Below are 15929 nucleotides of genomic sequence, written 5' to 3' on the forward strand. Positions count from 1 at the left end.
ACTGATTTTTTTTTTAATACAAAGGTAGAAAAAGTCTATAATGAAATCTGGCTCTTTATTTTCACAGAAGAACATAAAGGTTTAATCTTGAGTTTCATTAAAAAAATATTGTTTAGATAGTATTTAGTGCCTCTGAAGGTGGCACAGATTTATTTTTTAAAGTGGAAATAAGTTTTGTTAGACAGGTGGTTCACTATCCCCACCCCAATGTATTCTTAAATTATGCAGTTCTTTAAGTATATTGTATATAAGCAATGTATAAGTATATAAGAAATGAGCCAACTTGTATTAGATATCTTTGTCCTTCCGGGGAACTATGGGAAAGTTATTCTGATCATTAATATCTGTTCCAACTGACCAAAATGTTATATCACGCAGGGTTGTCTGCAGTAGTTTTCTTGTGCTGTATCATTACCACTAGGGACAATTTGCAGAAAGGAACCAGTTGAATCATACATTTGCTTAGAATCAGGCATATTTAAGCTCTCCTGAGATCGATGTATCCAGGACTCGGGCCATTAAAGTAACAAAAGTGGGTTAAAAGCAATTAATATTTTTCAAGTATGTTTATGTTAGGGGGGTGTTTTTTGGTAAGAATTCCAGTGCAGTTCAATGTAGAAAATACCAGAATGGTGTATGCCGTAATACTGTAAAGCATATACAAAATAAAATTCAGAAAAACAGTGTCATATATTTAGTGGCATACAAAGTATGGCTGTTCACACTACATGGCAAGCCTGTGTGAACTGAAGGCTTTTAAGCAAGTTATTTTAAGCCTCACACTGGGGGGGGGGAGTCTGGCTTTTGAAAATGGTATCTGGGTGAAATCCCCAGTGTTTTAATTGGTGTAGCTGAATATTTCCCATCCTGACTCTGCTAATGCTGCTACTATCCTTTTTAGCAAGACCAGTGGCGTTCTGCTAATGAAGACCTCTTGACTCGTGTTCAGACTTTGCAAACTAACACTAAGCTGCTAGAAACACAGCTACTGGAAACTCAGAGGGCCAAAGCAAAAGTCGATAAAGAACTCGAAGCTGAAAAGCTTCTAAAAGAACAAAAGATAAAGGTGAGTGACATGTGCTAGGAGAGCAGAAAGTAGAACAGAGTAAGATAGCTATTTCTGAATGAGTAGCCCTTGCGCTATTTTCTTTGCAGGACCACACTAATGCTGCAAAAGAAGTTGAAGAACTTCAAACACAACTTCAGAAAGAAAAGAAGCATCTCCAGAAAATTCTAGAAGAGCTGGAGTTGGCAAAGAAGGTAGCCTGGTAGTTTATATCTACCTCTCTCTTTTTCCCCCTGTCTTTTCTTTGCATATTTACCATCTTTTCACTCAGAGCCAGTGTGGTGTGGTGGTTAAGAGCAGTAGACTCGTAATCTGGTGAACTGGGTTCACGTCTCCGCTCCTCCACATGCAGCTGCTGGGTGACCTTGGGCTAGTCACACTTCTCTGAAGTCTCTCAGCCCCACTCACCTCACAGAGGAAAGGAAAGAAGATTGTTAGCCGCTTTGAGACTCCTTCGGGTAGTGATAAAGCGGGATATCAAATCCAAACTCTTCTTCTTCTTCAGAAGGCAGAATCCATAAAAGAGCATGCAGAACTACAGAATAGGTCTTTGCTGGGTTTCCCCCCTCCTCCAAGTCTCTTCTAAAGGCCAAGGGACCTGCTGATTCAGCATGGGGACTCCAGGCCAATTCACAAGTTGTTGGTGATTCATATACAGCAGGGATATCCAACCAGTCGATCGCGATTGACAGGTAGATCGCCACACGAACTTAGAATCATAGAGTTGGAAGAGACCACAAGGGCCATCGAGTCCAACCCCCTGCCAAGCAGGAAACACCATCAGAGCACTCCTGACATATGGTTGTCAAGCCTCTGCTTAAAGACCTCCAAAGAAGGAGACTCCACCACACTCCTTGGCAGCAAATTCCACTGTCAAACAGCTCTTACTGCCAGGAAGTTCTTCCTAATGTTTAGGTGGAATCTTCTTTCTTGTAGTTTGGATCCATTGCTCCGTGTCCGCTTCTCTGGAGCAGCAGAAAACAACCTTTCTCCCTCCTCTATGTGACATCCTTTTATATATTTGAACATGGCTATCATATCACCCCTTAACTTGGTCGATTGCGGACAAGTAATGTCCTCGCCTCCATCTCCCGGCGCTAGTTTCCTGTGTTGGTGCCACAGCATTTGTGAACGTTTTGAAATGTGGAATGCTAAAGCAAACTTATTTGTAGCGCTTTGTGAAAAAAGCTGAACAATTCTGGCCACCCCCACCCCCAAAAAAGTTTGACAACTTTGGCTACCTACCCCCCCCCCCCAAAGCTCAACAGTGGGTAGATCACTGCCATTTATTTTATACTGGGAGTAGATTGCAGTCTCTTTGGAGTTGGATGTGCCTGATATATAGAATCTTGTTTTTTATTTGGGTATTCCATGGCATGTTAAACGGGGCTAAAGAATAAATGTTTGGCAGGAAGGTTAGGTCTACGGGACCAGCCAAAGCAGCGGTAGAAGTTAAAACTTGCAGGTGCCGTGTGTTTGTAAACCTACAGGATGCGCATAAGAGTACAGTGATGGACATGGAAATGGCTGATTATGAGCGTTGTGTAAAAGAACTTAATCAAAAGATTACTGACAAAAGCAGCAGAATTGAAGACCTTGAGCAAGAGATTAAAATTCAGAAGCAGAAGCAAGAGACTCTGCAGGAAGAAATCAGTGAGTAGCGCACTAAACTCCTCCTTGTGTCTAAATAAGTTTTTGTGGATGTTTCAGTACAGTAAGAGGGTTTTTTATAGGTATGCCTCAGAATAGCAGAGAAGCTACATTCTCCAAACAGAGGTCAATGGCCTCTTATCCAGTAGATAGGATTAACAAAGTGCCATAGCATTTACAAATCAGTGGCCGTATATGCCACTTCACAAATGTTTAAAGTTCAGTAGGTTGGAAAAGCCAACACCCCTTAGAAATATTTTTTCACATCAATGATAAATCTTTATGGCTGTTCATTCACTCTTATTTCTTCTAAAAGGATGTCTAGATTTTTAGTTGGGTTTAAAGCATTTCTTATCTGAAAATAGTATTTTAAAGTGAAAATTGCAACATTCTGGTATAGTTTTAATTCTAGTAAAAAGTTTAAATCAAGGAGCAAGAAGGAAGCTTCATTTCTTCTTTCCAAGCCTTTATAGGAAACTTTGGAAGAATTTCATTGAAAGTTCTGCTGCTTGCTTTCTGAATAATTACCTTCAACGTTTACTTTGTTCACTAGAATCATTCCAGAATACTGTACAAGAGTATGAGGGGAAAAACACGAAGATCAAACAGCTGCTGGTGAAAACGAAAAAGGAATTGGCTGACTCAAAGCAAGCAGTAAGTCCCTGTGCTTTCTAATAATTTGTTCTCTCTTCTGACACAGTAATAATGGTGCTGCTTCATTTCGCTCTTCTGCAGCATAGTGCTAAATTATTCAAGATGCTCTTGTTTTGCAGGGAAATGAACTTCTGAGGCTTCAAGCATCTTTAAAAGGGGAGTTGGAAGCAAGTCAGCAGCAAGTCGAAGTTTATAAGGCAAGCTCTCCCCCCCCCCAATAAAAAATAGTGAGATGCACAGTGTTGCACCTCCCCAGAGTGGTAGCTAAAGCTGTATGTTAAAAACCGTAACTGCAATCAATTGCTATCATACATGCTATCTCCCTGAAATACTACATTTTTCAAGATGACATTCTGCTGTTACGTATTTACAAATAAGTTGCATTGAAATCAATAAAACCTTACTAAGTAAGGATGCACTCTTTGACTCAGTTTCCAGAATAAGCACCACTGAGTTTGGTGGTGTTACTTTGGATTAAAGGTAAAGGGAACCCTGACCGTTAGGTCCAGTCGCGGACGACTCTGGGGTAGTGGCGCTCATCTCGCTTTATTGGCCGAGGGAGCTGGCGTACAGCTTCCGGGTCATGTGGCTAGCATGACTAAGCTGCTTCTGGCGAACCAGAGCAGCACACGGAAACGGCGTTTACCTTCCCGCCAGAGTATTGATCTACTTGCACTTGATGTGCTTTCAAACTGCTAGGTTGGCAGGAGCAGGGACTGAGCAACAGGAGCTCACCCTGTCGTTGGGGATTCGAACCGCCGACCTTATGATCGGCAAGCCCTAGGCTCTGTGGTTTAGACCACAGCACCACCCGCGTCCCTTTACTTTGGAGTAGTTGTGTACATACTGCTATTACATGCTTTTGGATCTGGATGTCATTGTGGTCGTTTTCTGTACCCAGGCCCTCCCCAATGCCCAGGATAGATTTCAAGTCTGAGAATAAAGAAACTGGGCACAATCCAATCAAAACTGAGCCTTTTAAAGTCTGTTGAGTTAGGCGTGTGCGGACAACTCCTATTGAAATCAGTGTGGGGCCCCAAAATGCTTGACAGGATTGTTCCAAATATATTCCTTTTAATAAAACTAAAAGCAGCTTGTAAATTGGATTGCCAAGCTGCATCTGTTCTCCACTCATGCCACGCCACTATGTTTTGTGGTCAATGTTATATTCATTTCACTTTTTTTCCTACATTAGTGCAGTGAGAAATATACAATGTCACATATGACTAAAGTCTTTGGCCAAAATGGTGTGTCTCATTTTTTCTCCACGTGAATACATTTTTGGAAGCTGCAGGAATTCCAGGCTATAAATTCCATGACAAAAATTTCATACACAGTTTTTACGTGCAACTTTATGTGTAAGGATGTTTTTATATCAAGTAGCTCTTGGTTAATTGCAACTACTTGAATTCATCGCTTCATGCCACTTGTTAAACATTTGACCATTTACATATTTTCGAATTTAGCAACAAAACAGTATCCTCTTTTGCAACAACCAGACCTAAGCTGCTAAGTGGAGCACTTTTGCTATGGAAAAGAGTGAAAAAGCAAAGTAAAGGTATTCCTGTGCCACCAAAATTGTTCCAGAGGGTTCTTGGAAGCTTCAGATTTTGTCAATTTGATATTCCTTATTACCGTCCAATCCAAAATGGAAACTTGTAGCAATAACTTTTCATTTAATGAGAAAACAACATTGTCAACCGCTAAATTCAAATCTTTTGGATCTGTGAATGTCCTTTTACAGATCCAGTTGGCCGATATAACCTCAGAAAAACACAGGATACAGGAACACCTGCGGACTTCACTAGAGCAACACCAGAGGGTGCAGAGTACTTATCAGCAGAAATTAGCAGCTCTTCAAGAGGAATGTAGTACAGCAAAGGTATTTTCTTGTGGGGGAGGGATTCCAGTTCCTAAGGAATGGCTCCTCTATGAAAACGTCCAGTAAGCATCTTAACAGTTGCTTAGAGGTTGGGAGATGCTGCCTGACATTCAGTACTTTTGAAAAATGAATTATTAAGTTTCCCAGCTTTGTGCGCCTCTCAGATCTCCAAGGGGCTTGTGAAGAGCCAATGTTTTTATTAAAGTCAATCTTAGTTCTAAAGACCAAATGCTCACCATGGCATGCAACAGTTCCTTTTAGGAGAATTAATTCGTCATCTTTCCCTATGAGCAAAACTGCTTGGTATCTTACTTTTCTTTCAATTTTGCCGTATATCCATGACTGGTAGACTTTCCTGGTGTTGCTATGTCTTAGATACAAATGCAGCATAAAAGAGAAAAGTCTGACTGGTTGCAAGGAGGTTAAAGTTAGAGGTGCTAAGCACCACAGTATGTATATAGATATTATTTTAGGCTTTGCGATATACAGGTTAAATTAATCTGATTGTATGGAAGGTAATTCAGCTGCATTTAGAACACCCGAACTGGCGAAAGTTGGGATTTGTACTTTGTAACAGATGGAGTGGAGTGGAAAAAGCTGTATTACCCATAAGGATATTTTGGGGAGCAGGAAGGGGAATCAAGTTACAAAGAGTTTTCAATCAGTTGCAAAGAACGCTTGTACTGCTTGAACCTCCCACCCCTTTGTGTTTACTGCACAAAGATAAATGATTGCTGTTTTTGCTTTCTGGGCAGTGTTATTTTGCATGCTCTTCAGCAGACTTCCAAACTGAACATAGAATTATCTATCTTCTTGGTTGCTTTTACAAAGCAGAATGACTCAGAATCCGTGTCAGTTATAACTAGGCGTGTGATTGATGTGTGTGTAGGAGGGGACTGGCTTGTGATGGCAGGATGTGTCATGGAACAGAAGCATGGCTTGTGAGGTTTCTGCCCCTGGCTTGCATTGTAATTGTTATTGGTTGTCGTTGGTTACACTTGGATTACAAAATAGCATTGTACTTGGTCATGCATTAAATGTGTGCATTGAAGCTACAAATAATGTGCCTTTGAAACAAAGGTGTTTTGTTTTTTTACTGTCATCATTTAAGAACAGTTTATCCTGTGAAGCTCAAGGGAGGGGTGTAATATTTCTCTAATTAAAAAAGAAGTGTGTGATTGGATGTGTATATCTACATGTGCATCACAAGTAACGTTTAGGTTTTGTTCCTTATGCAAATTGAAATAACCTTCTGCCCCCATATGGCATTGCAGGCAGAATACTCTGCTGTAACCTCTGAATTTGAAAGCTACAAAGTCCGCGTTCATAATGTTTTAAAACAGAAGAATAAGTCTTCTCACTCTGAAGCGGATGTGACCAAGCAAGAAAGGTAAGTGTTGCACGGTTGGAAGGCTTTGGTGGATGCTGGTTTAAATCAAAATTCCATTCTCAGGGCATTTGTTAATCTTAGGGATCAAAGTTTCTCAGTTCACAGATTGCCTCAGTGTATTTGCAAAGTAGATCTAGAATCTTACTTAGTTCCAAGTGGAAATAAAGACAAAAAAGGTTCATAGTACACTTAATATTTGTCTGATTCAGATGTAACACTAAAATATACCTCTATTTAACTTCCCTCTCCTCCGATGCAGTCGTTGTGATCCTGCTTGTATTTCTCCAGTCCATTTAGCATGCAGCAGCCATACGATGTGGCAAACTTCCACGCTCTTGTTTGTGGAGTTCCGCTTGTTCCAAAATACAAAAGTTTGATTTGCTTTGGGTGTGTATGATGAAATTCAGATCCATTCATCACTTCTTTCAGCCTTACATTCTTCAATTCTGTTACGGATTTGGAACCATGTAGATTCAGTCATAGAAGACTAGCAAAGCACAGAAGAATTCCATTTTTTTTGTGATTTAGGAAGGTACACTTGAAGGTTCAGGAAAAGGTACACGCTTGCCATGTTTAGTAGTGTGTTTTTCTTTTCTTTAGAGAACACATGGAAAATATAATAGACCAACTGAAGATCAAATTGCAAGACACTCAGCATAACTTACAAATGAATATAACCGAGCTTCAGTCACTGCAGACTGAACACGACACTCTACTGGAAAGGCACAACAAAATTCTTCAGGAGACTGTGGCAAAGGAAGCAGAGCTCCGAGAAAAGTATGTTAATACACCTTGTAAATTCCATTGTACTGATGACTGGTGTTTCATCTTTGAATTTTGTGCCCAAGCGGATCTTTGGAGCTAAAAGCCTCCATGCCTTCGGTGTTCCTATGGTGGGAAGATGTTTCAATAAATTCTTGCTGTTCTCCACCCCCTCCCTAAGTTGAGACATCATTAACAGTTCCTCGTTTAACTAACATGGACATTCTTTGGTTGGGTGGAAATACCTTCCAGGCTCTGCACAATCCAGTCTGAAAACATGGTGATGAAGTCGGAGCACGCGCAGATTGTCAGCCAGCTGACAGCCCAGAATGAAGCTCTTCGCAACAGTTTCCGCGATCAAGTCCGGCACCTGCAAGAAGAGCACAGGAAGACTGTGGAGACCTTGCAGCAGCAGCTGTCCAAAGTAGAAGCCCAGCTTTTTCAACTCAAAAGCGAGCCAAACACCAAAAGTAAGTTATCCGATACTCACTGAAGGAATAATGCTGAGCTGAGCTCACCTAGCAACTGTTTCTGTGCTTGTCGAATAAACTCCACTTAGGACTCTATTCCCCAGCTTCATGTAAGGTGAATTGCCCATTCTGTCACCGATTCGAGTCTCCTATTACACAATGTCCTGTGGCAGGACTAGTTTTCCTGTTAGGCAGGATGGTAGCAGAGGGTTGTTTTTTTTTTGGGGGGGGGGCACCTCTGCAGAGCCTATCGGGGCAGACTTTGGTATTACAGCACCCTGAGCCAGTCCAAAATTTGCCCCTCCGCCAGGTCTCATGCTGTACGGAGGTCTGAGGGCTTCCACCTCCTTCCTGTAGCTGAGCAAGTGCTTGCAGGAGCTGCCCTGAAACCACCTCTGTTACTGTTTTTATATCCAGGTGGGTAGGGATTAGATCATGGGTAGGCAAACTAAGGCCCGGGGACCAGATCTAGCCCAGTCACCTTCTCAATCCAGCCCGTGGACGGTCCAGGAATCATGAGTAGAATGTGTCCTTTTATTTAAAATGCATCTCTGGGTGATTTGTGGGGCCTGCCTGCTGTTTTTACATGAGTAGAATGTATGCATTTCTGGGTCATTTGTGGGGCATAGGAATTCGTGTCCCCCCCCCCCAAAAAAAAGAAGAATATATAGTCCGGCCACACAAGGTCTGACTGGCCCCCTGCTGAAAATGTTTCCTGACCCCTGTTCTGCTTCAGGAATGAATCAACAGTTATCCTGGGGCATTTCTATGTTGTACAGCAGTGTGTCTTTTGTTACTTTAAAAAAATATAGGCTGTTAACAATGTTTAGGTAATTCCCTTCCAAATGTTTTCATAGAATCATAGAATCATAGAATCATAGAGTTGGAAGAGACCACAAGGGCCATCGAGTCCAACCCCCTGCCAAGCAGTTGTTTTGTTTTGTCTTGGAATTGCTTTATAATGGCTTATTTTTCCAGGTTCTGCTCCGTCCAACCTTCCAGTAAAGAACTTGCGAGAGCGGAGGAGCACTGACCTTCCTCTTCTCGATGTGCACACTATAACCAGGGAGGAGGGCGAAGGAATGGAAACCACTGACACAGAGTCTGTATCTTCTGCCAGTACTTACATGCCATCGTTGGAACAGCTTCTTAATACCCCTGATGCAAAATTTGGTAAGGAAGGCTTGGTCATGCATTGATGCAGTTCGTATTTTAAAGTTTTGTTTTTGGCACAATGCAGAACTTGGCACAAGTTGTACGACTTCTTTATTGTTGCATGGAGGTCTGTCATACTTGCTTCATGTTTAGCCCTCATCATGAGCCATGATGATGCACATATGGCCTAGGGAATGTCAAATTCAGCCTAGAGATGCACGTTCTTCAAGGCCTGTTGAAGATTCTGTGTATTGTGACAGGATCCCAGGGCAGCAGGTTTACGGAAAACGTATGTGCATGTTCTTCATGAAACCTGACGAACATGCACCGTCACCGGTTGCCATGCACATAACATGCTCAACCTGTATTCCCCTTAACATATACACACTTGCAGCTGTAAGAAATAGTAGAAGCATCAATCACATTTGAAACTGGCTTATTGTGAACCATTTTAGAAGCTCCACACTGGGAAGCTGAACTCACCAAAGAAGAGTTGGTGCAGAAGCTGAACACCACGTCGAAGAGCGCGGATCACTTAAATGGACTGCTGCGCGAATCGGAAGCCACCAACGTAATCCTCATGGAACAAATAAAGGTTAGCAGGCATATCCTTACCAAGCTCTGATGAACTGCATGGTGCATCAGTTTTTGTTTGCAAAGCCTAAAAATCCTTTTGTGGTTATGTGAACTCAGTGCTATTCTCGTTCCCACAACTTGACAGCTTCTCCCCATCAGCTCACAAAAATACTGTCTTCCTCACTTTTGTGATCGTGAGGACTAACAAATCCTCACAGAATGGAATCTCCTATTAAGTTTTTGGTTCTTCCCTAGGAAAAGGAATCAGGCAATGTCAGGAAATGTAAATGAACGTGGGCTAATAAGAATGTTAAAAAGGCAGAATATGTAGTAGTAGGAAAGCCTCCCCAGAGGTCTAGGAAAATCAGGAACTGGAAATTAGCCAAATAGATTTTTGACAGCTAAGAATGTCAGTTGCCTGTCAGGGAGAATACAGTGAAATGTGAAGCAATTGGGACGAGGTGAGGAGACTCCATCACTGTCACTGGAGGAAAGCATTTTTACACAGTCAGTTTCCTGGTGCACAGTCCCATAAGTGATTAGAAAGAGTTGGAAATGGGGCGAGCTTGAGTCAAGCTCTGCTTCCAAGCAGAAGCTTGAGAGCTTCAGTGACTGCTATTGACTCAGTGGTGAGAAGTATGAAAGATCGAACAGGAGAGGGACCCTCAAAAAGAGGTTGACTGTGTCCCGTATACCAACAGATACTTTGAGACTGCCAGCCCCTTTAAATTGCCAGAAGCCGGGATGTGGGGAGCCTGTATTCTTGGCTTCCTGACTTCCTATGGGAGTTCCTGCTTGCCCGCAGCTCCTTGAAACACTGTTGGAAGGGGATGTCACCACTAGGAGAAGCTATAGCAACTACTTTATAGGAGGCTTTCCTCTAGCTTCCTCTCTCACCCAGATTCTCAGTGTCTTTCTTCCGCTGGTTTCAGTGCATCTGAGAGCCAGTTCATGCTGCTGAGTTTCCCCTTGTGGTCTCACATGGGGGGGTGCATCACTGCATGGGAAAAAGTTAATCTGAAATAGGCTGTGCCCATTATTGCCGCTGCTAGACAGCTAGACTGGTGACTGGGAGTGGCCGCCGAGACTATATAACACCTGAAAGACCTACATTGGCTCCCAGTACGTTTCTGAGCACAATTCAAAATGTTGGTGCTGACCTTTAAAGCCCTAAAAGGCCTCAGTCCAGTATATCTGAAGGAGTGTCTCCATCCCTATTGTTCAGCCGAAACACTGAGGTCCAGCTCTGAGGGCCTTCTGGCGGTTCCCTCCCTGTGAGAAGTAAGGTTTCAGAGAACCAGGCAGAGGGCCTTCTCCGTAGTGGCGCCCACCCTGTGGAACGCCCTCCCATCAGATGTCAAGGAAATAAACAACTATCTGACTTTTTGAAGTATAGGGAAGTTTTTAATTTTTGAGGTTTTATCGTGTTTTGAATATTCTGTTGGGAGCTGCCCAAATCCAGCCAGATGGGCAGAGTATAAATAATATGTTGCTGTTGTTGTTGTTATATAGACAAACATGCAGCAGTTGTTCACTCAGTTGCTTTGCATGACCTAATCTGTTTGCTTTTATTGCATTGGTTAGTTGCTTTTCTTAAGAATGTAACTCAAAGCGATTTTCACTGAACCAGTTAAAAATGATGATAAAAACCTAAGAGTGCAACAGTTCAAATAAAATACTAGAAAGCACTCTCAATAAAAAGGCAGGTCTGCAAATCCCACCCAGCTAAGAGGCCACAGTATCCTTCAGTTCACAGTCTAAAGGTGCAGGGTGGGGGAAGAGAAATTGTGCTTCATGCCTAAAGCTAAACAAGGACGGCACCAGGCACCAGGCTCTCCTTGGGGAGAGCATTCCACTTGTGTTACCACCCTCCAAACCCCCTGTGGAGGGTGCACCAAAAGAAAGGGCCTCAGATGATGATCGCAAGGTTCAGGGTGGTTCATAAGGTAAGGAAAGTTTATCCTTTCCTTCATTCACAGGTGTATCTGCATATATGATCATGTTGAAGCAATTTAGCAGTGTGAACTGGCACAAGTTCTATTCTGCTCAATGTATCACGGCGTTCTTTCATGCCACGTTCAGTCTGCCCAGGAACTTGGATCAGTGCAGAATTGCGCATACCTTTTCCTCGTGCCATTTGTCTTAACATGTCACGACGGTGCCCTGTTGGGCTTCTTTGCGTCCACGTGTGGTTATCTTAAGAGATCTTTCTTTGATTTTCACCTCCAGCTTCTTAAAAGTGAAATAAGGCGATTGGAAAGGAATCAAGAGCGAGAGAAATCTGTTGCTAATCTGGAATATCTGAAGAATGTTCTGCTCCAGTTTATATTCCTCAAATCGGGCAGTGAAAGAGAGAGGCTTCTGCCAGTCATTGACACCATGCTGCAGCTGAGTCCAGAAGAAAAAGGAAGACTGGTTGCGATAGCTCAAGGTACATGAAGGTTTTATTTCCATTTTGCTACTGGTGTTATCAGAGAAAGGGAAGTGGGACAGTTGCTGTTAGCGGTGAGCTTTGCAGCAAGATAGAAATTGAGAGAAATCTGGCTCTCTTCCCATCTGCAAGGGCATGCGTACAGTCAGAACTGCAAGGAGAGAGAGTGGCTTTCTACGGTTTGAACTCCCAACATCTAAGAAACAAGTTACCAGTGACAATTTTAATGTAAACTATAACATGTAACTTTACATTAAAATTGTCACTGGTAGCTTGTTTCTTAGATGTTTTTTAATGTAAACTATAACATGTAACTAGGGACACGGGTGGTGCTGTGGGTTAAACCACAGAGCCTAGGACTTGCCGATCAGAAGGTCAGCGGGTTTTTTTTTTTTTGGGGGGGTGCATGTTCAGCAATGTGCTGAACACAACTTTTGATCTGAAAATAATACAGTGGTACCTCGGGTTAAGTACTTAATTCGTTCCGGAGGTCCGTTCTTAACCTGAAACTGTTCTTAACCTGAAGCACCACTTTAGTTAATGAGGCCTCCTGCTGCTGCTGCACCGCCGCTGCCCGATTTCTGTTCTTATCCTGAAGCAAAGTTCTTAACCCGAGGTAATATTTCTGGGTTAGCAGAGTCTGTAACCTGAAGCGTATGCACCCCGAGGTACCACTGTACTAACATGGCTATACTATCCATGGCTGAGTCGGTAGAACATGAGACTCTTAATCTCAGGGTCGTGGGCTTGAGCCCCACGTTGGGCAGAAGATTCCTGCATTATGGGGGGGGCTGGGGGTGGGACTAGATGACCCTCCAGGGGTCCCTTCCAACTCTACAATTATGTGGTTCTGCACCTACAATTCTGTCTTCCTAGATCCTGCAAGAAAGTGTTCCATGGCCGATTCTTGCTTAACTATACGTTTTGTACGGTTAGCTTTTGACTCAAGTCAGATTTGATATCCACATTTTAAGGCACAATTAATAGACTGGCCATTTAAATCATGCTTTTAGTTGTGCGATTGAAAACCTGTATTAGCTCGTATTTAAAGGATTTTTGTGTGTTTTTCTTAAGGTGAGGAAGAGAGCACATCGCAACCTTCAGGCTGGGCGTCGTACTTGCACAGCTGGTCAGGACTGCGATAAGACTGTGATAAGACTTCTCATTTGTTCAAACGTTCAGAGTTTGCAATTGCACTGGGAAGAATCTCAACACTGAAGAATGAAGCATATATATGTGTAGCCCCAGGGTAGCTTGTGTCATTTTCTCTTTTGGCCATTTTAAGCAGGTAACTTGATTTTTGACTAAGGATTGTAGAAGACGTGTGAACAACGAATTCTGCTTTCAGGTTTGGGTCCCCTTTACTGCCTTTGGCTACAGGTATGCGAGGTCTTGTACATCTGTTAAGCTCTCCAATCTGAAAGATCTGCTCCACATTTGTGTGTGTGTGTCTGGAGCTGCCCTCTCCCATCACTTGGAGAAATACCTTATGTACACTGGAACTCTGGTTTGGGGTGTCCGACTTCAGCAGACATCTTCATTTTTTATTTATCCAGAAAAAAATGCACAATACAAGCTGGTGAGTATCAGACTCAAGTTGACAGGTCTGACCACATGTTTTCCAGTTTTGTTGTTCAAATCACCACCTCCTTATGACCAGCAGCATCAGAAGCATGCTTTTTCTCGTCAAAGTACTTTAAGACATAGCTTATGAATTACTTATGTCTTTCAAAAGGAAAGAGGGGCATACAGAATTTTTTTAAAAAATCTGGCTGTCTGCCCTACATTCAATTTATTCAATTCTAGGAATCTTGCCAAACTCATTTAGTGATTTCTCAAGCTTAATAAGGTAATATCTAGTGTTCGGGATTTTGCTGTGTGTCATATACCCTCTTGAATTCTGCATTAAAGTCATTAGCTAATGAGCACCAAGAACAAGACGCTTTAGAAAGTGACATTTCAAAAACGAAACGGGGGAAAACTTCGTTAAATTAAAAGATTGGGAAATGCATTGTACTGATTCTTAAGTAGCCGCCGACGTCAATGATTATGCTACTCACAAATTTACTGAAAGGGAAGATCCTAAAATAGGATTGAGTTTGCTGAAGGTTGTGAATTCTAAATATAATTGTCAGTGGTCATCGAAGATGAAGGCTCTCTGGAAAGGGTCAGGTCTGTGTAATTTCTAGCTAGGGTGCTCTTCCAAGGAAAGGTGCATTTTTACCACTTAATAAGGGGTCCATACTTCACGTTGCCTTGTACATCTGCTTAACACAATTCTAGAAACAGAACAATTACTTTCTAAAACTAGTCTCGGTAATTGTGAGAATTTGGGTAACTTGTTCTCCCGCAGTGTTTCTACCCTTCCTTTTTTGGCTTTCAAATGCTTTGAGCTACCACTGAAAACAAGGTTTCTTACAGAAGAGCCATGCCAATCTTTAGGGTTCTTTTCTTGGTATGTGAGCCCTGCTTCATTATTCATCTGCTCAGCCGTCCACTATATGCTGCAAGTCCAGTTATTCCCTCTGCTACTAATAAGTGAGAGATTAGTTGAGACTTAAAAGTGAAAGGTCTGGAGAAGGTTGCTGCATAAGTTCGTATAAGTTCATTTTAAACTGCTTTGATGTGTGTGCAGTGCATTCGATATTCATTGATTATGTGCCAACTCATTCAGGCGCTACAAAGAATAGAAGCGGCTGACTTCTTAAGGTAGCTAGCTGCTTCTCTCTCAAGTGAATTGAAGTTAAATGAAGTCTTCCCGTTTTGTATTCCAGCCTGCACAAAGGGAAATGTGAAGGGGCGGTGTGTCTGTGGACAAAAGACCCATCCATATTTCAGTTTGTTGAGCCAAGATATGGTTGCCCAAATGTTGTTGTTATGTTCTGTAAAGATAGTAGCATGCATTTTCAGACATCGGAGTAAAACAGATGAATGCACCTGTTCTTAAAGGGTAATATGAGAACACAGCTACTCTGATCAGCTTAAGATATTTTACCACCTACACTGACTCATCTGTAATTTAGAAAGCAGAAACGGCCAGCTCCGTTGTTAGGTATATGAAACACTTGAACCATTTCTCACCAATAATTACACATAGTTTTCATTCACTATGGCTAATTAGAAATACCTTTGCACAGCTTTAGTAACGGTCTGTTTTCAGAGCACAGCCATGCCTTAATTTTTTATGTTTTAAATCTGTGGACGTTAATTTATTTCACTGCAGCAGTGTAAGTGGTACATCATTTCCCCCCTAATGTGAGCTCTACAGCGATAGTTGGATGTCTTGTTTTATGTTCTGCCGTGTATGTTCAGATATTTAAACTGAGCAGGAAATTGTCCCTGCACTTTCTTCACCGTTTTCACATTAGCTTGACTGAATCCTCGCTACTGATTGCAGGTAGGGATACGATTTTCAATGTTATTAACAGCTGTGACAAAACACTTTTCCTCTTTTTTGAAGTCATTTGAAATTCTGTTTTTATTGTTTCAGACTGTGAATAAATTATGCATATAGTTCATTATTTTTGAAAAATTCAATTGTATATTAATTAAAATGCTATACTCATGAATGTAACATACTGTTTTCCTGCTCTCAATGTATCAATGTAACCTTTTGCTACAAAGAAAGATTGTGGAGGGTGAATGCTGATTAAAATAAGTACAAAACATGACTTTTCTGTGTAAATGTGTGTAGTGATTGTGTTTTTATAACCCTTATACAGTCGTACCTTGGTTTTTGAACAGAATGCGTTCTGGAAGTCCAACTTCCAAAGCATTCGGAAACCAAGGCGTGGCTTCCGATTGGCTGCAGGAGCGTACTGCAGCCAATCAGAAGCCTTGGAAGCCGCACCGGACGTTCAGCTTCCAAGGCAAACTTCGCAAACCAGAACACC

At 42.0% G+C, this 15929-nt stretch overlaps 1 protein-coding gene across 1 annotated transcript in view; it reads left to right on the forward strand.

Annotated features, from left to right (window-relative positions):
* Nucleotides 1-13283, forward strand: part of GCC2 (GRIP and coiled-coil domain containing 2) — a 30683-nt gene extending 17400 nt beyond the window's left edge. Inside the window, exons 11-23 of the mRNA XM_082218544.1 lie at nt 902-1066; nt 1156-1260; nt 2557-2719; nt 3270-3370; nt 3490-3567; nt 5115-5252; nt 6527-6642; nt 7243-7419; nt 7657-7874; nt 8853-9047; nt 9485-9624; nt 11835-12036; nt 13111-13283. Of these exons, the coding sequence (XP_082074670.1) occupies nt 902-1066; nt 1156-1260; nt 2557-2719; nt 3270-3370; nt 3490-3567; nt 5115-5252; nt 6527-6642; nt 7243-7419; nt 7657-7874; nt 8853-9047; nt 9485-9624; nt 11835-12036; nt 13111-13181 (1869 nt within the window). The 3' untranslated portion in view covers nt 13182-13283. The remainder of the gene's footprint in view (nt 1-901; nt 1067-1155; nt 1261-2556; nt 2720-3269; nt 3371-3489; nt 3568-5114; nt 5253-6526; nt 6643-7242; nt 7420-7656; nt 7875-8852; nt 9048-9484; nt 9625-11834; nt 12037-13110) is intronic.
* Nucleotides 13284-15929: the final 2646 nt, after the last annotated feature.

Source organism: Podarcis vaucheri (genome assembly GCF_965113315.1).
Source record: "Podarcis vaucheri genome assembly, chromosome: 4".
Taxonomy (NCBI): Eukaryota; Metazoa; Chordata; class Lepidosauria; order Squamata; family Lacertidae; genus Podarcis; species Podarcis vaucheri.